Consider the following 6,000-nt stretch of genomic DNA (forward strand, 5'->3'; position numbering starts at 1 on the left):
TGCCGGGAGTGTGGGAACCAGGAAGGTGGTGTCTTTCCACCTGCCCGAAGCTCCAGTGGTGGTGGAGCTCACGCTGACTTAGAACCAGCCTGTCGACCCTCAGTCCGTCTTACAGAAGGAAGTCGAGACCCCTCTACAACACCACTGCTCGCTCTCACACCAGTTCTGCAGTCTCCAGGGTGGACAGTCCTTCCACAGGGCCTGGCTCCAAACCCTTTCACTGTCACTCACACCCCGTTTCTCAGGTGGGATGTGGCCACACAAGCCCCACTATCAGCCCCACACTGTGGAGATGCCACCGGCAGCAGGGGAGAACTTCCCAAAGCATCAACTGTAACAAACAAACTTTAAGAAAATGGATACATGATGCATTACGGAGTAAGACGCCTATGTTCTCCCTCTTGAAAGTAGGAGTCATCTTCAGACTGTGGTTTGCAAATGATTCCAGAGGACCATACCCTGGGGACAGGTGTCCTCGCCGCTCTAGGCAGGGATTCTTCAGGCAGAGCCTTTCCAAGAATCATTTTCTATTTCTGAACAAATCTCTTGAAATACCGGGTCCACCAGGAGGGGAACAGCTAACTCTGACCAGAACAAAGGATACCACTGTCACCTCCTTTGCAAGAGACATGGCACCGCTAAGGATAGAGCAAAGGATGACATCCCCTCCTTTAAAACACGTTTGCTCTTACTTTAGTGATAGCACCTTGGAAACTCCTTCTGAGTGGCCTGCTAATTAAGACCCCAAATCTTTGTCACTTGCTGCCACGTTTCCCTGTCCCATTCTTCGGTGTCTCTTTTGACTTAAATCTTTAAGTTTTCTTACTCCTTCAAAATTTTATCTTCCTGGATTTAACCCAGTGTTCCAACTTTCCAAATCTCTGCTGTTAAAATATAAAAGCCTGTCTCCCCAGTACCCGAAAATGAGGTCCATTCTTTGTCTTTCCCAGGCATAATATACCACAAGGATCTAAATCCAGGGTTAGAAAGAAGACTGTAGTGTGTGCAGAATGTTGGGTGTAGACACACACACACACACAGATGTGCACAGCTCTTTCACTGGGGGAAAAAGTGTAACTTACAGGGAAAATGCCTCTATAGGTGCACATTTACCAGGGGGGCTCACTGGTCATCCAATAATGAGGCCTGCCCTCCCAGGCTGTGGATATCTAAATATGGGGCAAAGGAAAGCAAGGAAGGGGCACCTCAGAGGGCTCTGGGCATTTCACATCTACTAGTTACAGATGCGGCTGCCCTCTTCTGTGATTGGGAGGGGTACCGTGTCACCTGAGGAGGTCTGACTTGTATTGTCACATTCGTTCCTCTGACAGAGGCACAGGGGGGCTCCACAGAAATGCTGGGGTGGTGAGGCTGTCCTCCTGTTTGCCGCTGTGTGGATCAGCACTGTGCTGATTGAGGGCACCACACCTCCTCATTCAGATTCCTCAGCTCCACACAACTACGAGGAGCAAAGCAATTCTGATTTTCTTTTTTTTTTTCAATATTTTTTTTAGTTGTGGATGGACACAAAATCTACAACTCAGTGGTAGAGGGCATGCCTAGCATGTGGGAGGCCCTGGGCGGGAATTAACAATAAAAAGAAAGAAAGAAAGACTACACTGAAAGTATAGCTCAGTGGTAAAACACAGGGTTATCACACATGGTCAAAAGCCCTGGGTTCAATTCTCAAGACCAAAAAAAAAAAAAACAAGAAAGAAAAAGAAACACAAGTTGTTGCACTGGGGATAACAATTATACTTTCTTAGTTTATAAATGTGGAATGATAGAAATCCAATAATCCAGTTGATATTCAAGGTAGGAAGAATCACTGTCAAATGCTGAATGTATGCAAAATATGAAATTTCTGAAGTACATTTAGCAATTCATTTAGTTTGGTTTGGGTTTTATTTTTGTTTTTCTTTCCCAAGAAGCAGGAAAAGTATCAAAGAGTGGTACAGTAATGCATACAAAATGATAAGCAATCACTTTTAAATGAACCCCAATTATTTCTTAGACTAAATAATAAACATAAATAGTAAGTGAACCATTTTATACAGGTTTGGCAAAGTGCTTGTGGTGAAGCACACCGTAAGGTTCTGCGTGGAAGCCCTGCTCACTAGCTCCAGTCAACGCTGGCCTCACTGGCACTTCCTAGGCAAGCACAGGGGACGACAGGGACCACCTGCCCCCTGCAGCAGGTCACAGTGCACTCACCTTTAAGAGTTACCCAGTACTGTTTCCATTTCCTCCGTGCCACCAGCTCCAGCTTCCTCTCCTTCTGCAAAGTGACGAGGGGTTTGAAGAAGAGCCACCCAGCTTTCCGGACCACTCCTTGTTCCTTCTCAAACAGCAGATCCAGTTGCTCCAGCGAGCTGAGTGACTCGCTGCTGGACTCCACGGTCTCCGTGGATGTTTCTATGTGCTCTGGGTTGGTCCTGCTCATTTCCAGCTCTCTCACGAAATTCTCGTAAATGTTCTGTTGCAGGGGATCACTACCAATCGCATGAGCAGATTCGCTCCTCTGAGACAGGATGTGAGCCGAGCCCCCTGGCCACAGCAGCGCAGTTGATTATTTATTTTTCCTAATTTCAACATTCTGGATTTAATATTCTTTTTCAAATTAAATCTGGACTCTAAAATAATGAGCTCGACGTGAGGCGGGATCTGCTGGGCAGCAGGCAAAATGTGAATGAGAAAGAGGAGCGCGATTTAAAGGTGCTGGCGGCGCCCGCCAGAGACAAGTGCGCCGGCTTCCCGCGCTCCCCAGCGGCCCGCGGGAGGCGACGAACTGCGGGAAGGACAAACGGACGCACCGACGGCTGCTAGTTGGGCAAAGAGCCGCAGACGTGAAGCTCTCGGACTCCAACCGACTCGCAGCGGGCAGCGGCTCCAAAGAGCCCGCAGGGCCGGCGCGCCCTCTCCAAACCCCGGCGCACAGCCTACCCCACGCACCTCCCGCGCCCGCGCCCGCCGGTCATGCAGTGGACCCAGGACTGAGTGGCCGCGGAGTCTGCTCTCCCGGTCCCGCTTGGCGCCTTCCCGGCGCTCCGGGTAGTGCTCGCGTCGTCTGGTGGGCTTCCCGGCAGCGGCGCGGCGCGGCGCGGGGACTTTTCGTCTCTCCCTGGCCTCTCCCCAGCGCGTCTATGAGCGCAGCGTTCCCGCCGTCTCTGATGATGATGCAGCGCCCGCTGGGGAGTAGCACCGCCTTCAGCATAGACTCGCTGATCGGCAGCCCGCCGCAGCCCAGCCCCGGCCATTTCGTCTACACCGGCTACCCCATGTTCATGCCCTACCGGCCGGTGGTGCTGCCGCCGCCGCCGCCACCGCCGCCCGCGCTGCCCCAGGCCGCGCTGCAGCCCGCGTTGCCGCCCGCTCACCCTCACCACCAGATCCCCAGCCTGCCCACCGGCTTCTGCTCCAGCCTGGCGCAGGGCATGGCGCTCACCTCTACGCTCATGGCCACGCTGCCGGGTGGCTTCTCCGCGTCGCCCCAGCATCAGGAGGCGGCGGCCGCCCGCAAGTTCGCGCCTCAGCCTCTGCCGGGCAGCGGCAACTTCGACAAGGCGGAGGCTCTGCAAGCCGACACCGAGGACGGCAAAGGCTTCCTCTCCAAGGAGGGCTCGCTGCTCGCCTTCTCCGCTGCCGAGGCGGTGCAGGCATCTCTCTTCGGGGCTGTCCGAGGGCAAGGGAAAGACGAGTCAAAGGTGGAAGATGACCCGAAGGGCAAGGAAGAGAGCTTCTCGCTGGAGAGCGATGTGGACTACAGCTCGGATGACAATCTGACTGGCCAGGCCGCTCACAAGGAGGAAGACCCAGGCCACGCACTGGAGGAGACCCCGCCAAGCGGCAGTGCGGCAAGCAGCACCACGTCCACGGGCAAGAACCGGCGGCGACGGACGGCCTTCACCAGCGAGCAGCTGCTGGAGCTGGAGAAGGAGTTCCACTGCAAAAAGTACCTCTCCCTGACAGAGCGTTCTCAGATCGCCCACGCCCTCAAACTCAGCGAGGTGCAGGTGAAAATCTGGTTCCAGAACCGCCGAGCCAAGTGGAAACGGGTGAAGGCGGGCAATGCTAACTCCAAGACGGGGGAGCCCTCCAGGAACCCCAAGATTGTCGTCCCCATCCCTGTCCATGTCAGCAGATTCGCTATTAGAAGTCAGCATCAGCAGCTGGAGCAGGCCCGACCCTGAGGGCCAAGCCACGGCTGGCAGCCTTGGAGAAGACCCAGCACCCGAGGGAACCCATGGTGGACTCCACTGTGTGTGAAACGAAACTCAGAATCTTCCCGGACGTGGACATCCCAAGCAAATCGAGAATATATCCATTAAACAGGCTTAAACGACTGCTTTTGAAGGGGCTACAGCCACACCTGAAGATACACTAAATATTTATTATACTATCCTACTTTGTACATAGATATCTATATAGACTGGATCTCAGCTGCAGTATTTTGAAAGTTATAGGACCAAATTACCTAGTAATATTCTCCACTCACATTCCAGAAGAAACCAAACCCTCTGCTGTAACCTGCCGTGCTTAGCAGCCATCTTTCCATACTTTTCCAAAGGTAAACATGAAACACAAGAACAAACACTGGGGCTTAAACTTATTTTTGTTTCTATTCTGGCTTTTTGAGTTGACCGCAAAGCAGAGAGTGTTGGGCAGCCTGGAATTTGCTTTGCTTTCCTTTGCTTTGCTTTGCCTGGCTTTCTTTCTTGGGGTTGCTTATCCTATCTGAGCCATGTCTGAAGCGCGTCTCCGTTGTGTTTAATTTATTTCAATGTAGTTTATTTTCTTATAAGTTATGACATTTAAACAATCTCAGTCTTGTGAATAATAAAAAGGAACAAGGAAAAAAAATCAAAAAAAATAAAATAAAATAAAATAATGAGCTCTATAATTACTTGAATGTTTTTGGATATATTTACATAAGAAGTATTTATCTAAGTTTATTACCATCTATTTCCAAATCAATTTGCATGGAAAGATAGGTGAAATAATAAGGAAAGAAATGCAAGGTAAAGTTCTAATTAACCTACACCTCTAGTAATGATTTAAAATATTAAATACATTAAGAATATCAACAAATGATGTAGGAACAATTGGGTATATGCATGCATAAAATGAACTTTGATCTTTTTTTCTTGCATTAACTACACAGATGAACTAAAATAGATCATAAACACTACATGTTAAAACTAAAGCTACAAAATCTATAAAAGTGAACAAAGAAAAAAATTCTTGTGATCACGGGTTAAACCAAGATTTCCTAGATATAGTTCTAAAAGCACAAGCTATAAAAGAAAACAAAATTGATAAATTGGGATGTCATTACAACCAAGAACGTCTGCTCCTTTAAAGACACTGTTAAGAGAATAAAGACAAGTCACAGATTGAAAGAAAATGTTTGGAAAACCCATATTTCATAAAGAATATCTATCTAGAAGATGTCAGTAACTCTCATAACTTAAGAAAAAGCTAAGTAAAAATTTGTCTGGACACTTCATTTTACCTAACAAGACAATGAATGGCAGGCAAACACATAATAAAATGATCAGCACCATTAGCCCCCAGGGAATTGCAAATGAAGACCACAGGGAGATAATATTATATGCCTGTTACAACCCAAATTAAAAAGACTATGCTAAATGTTAGGGAGGGTGTTGGAGCAGTTGGAACTCTTATAAATTGCTGGTGGAAATAGAAGTAAATGAATGTGATGGGGAATATCATGGAATTTTATAGATAGATAGATAAAACATTAGATATCATCTAATTGAGGCATTTGATTTTGCAAATGAGAAACTAGGCCTAGAGTGGTTGCATGTTTTGCTAGTTATATAGCTAGTTGGAGAAAGGGCTTGAAATATTATTCAGCATTAGCGAAATCCCAAGAATCTGGCAATGATACCATAACTACTGAGAAGCTAATTTAAATCTATACTGCTTACTGGTTGATACATGTGGTTCTGATATTAATTAAAAAAATTAAAATAGCAT

General features: G+C 48.0%; 1 protein-coding gene and 1 pseudogene across 1 annotated transcript in view; one reads left to right on the forward strand and one right to left on the reverse strand.

Moving 5' to 3' along the window:
- The window catches only part of LOC143410587 (rho guanine nucleotide exchange factor TIAM2-like), a gene marked incomplete at its 5' end in the record, with an annotated part of 81,616 nt that extends 79,047 nt beyond the window's left edge, over window positions 1–2,569 (reverse strand). The window contains one exon of the mRNA XM_076871433.2: window positions 2,215–2,569. Coding sequence (XP_076727548.2) covers window positions 2,215–2,569 — 355 coding nt within the window. The remainder of the gene's footprint in view (window positions 1–2,214) is intronic.
- Window positions 2,570–3,143: 574 nt separating this feature from the next.
- Window positions 3,144–4,190, forward strand: LOC143410866 (homeobox protein GBX-2 pseudogene; annotated as a pseudogene).
- Window positions 4,191–6,000: the final 1,810 nt, after the last annotated feature.

The sequence above is a fragment of the Callospermophilus lateralis genome, chromosome 11 (assembly GCF_048772815.1).
Source record: "Callospermophilus lateralis isolate mCalLat2 chromosome 11, mCalLat2.hap1, whole genome shotgun sequence".
NCBI classification, from domain to species: Eukaryota; Metazoa; Chordata; class Mammalia; order Rodentia; family Sciuridae; genus Callospermophilus; species Callospermophilus lateralis.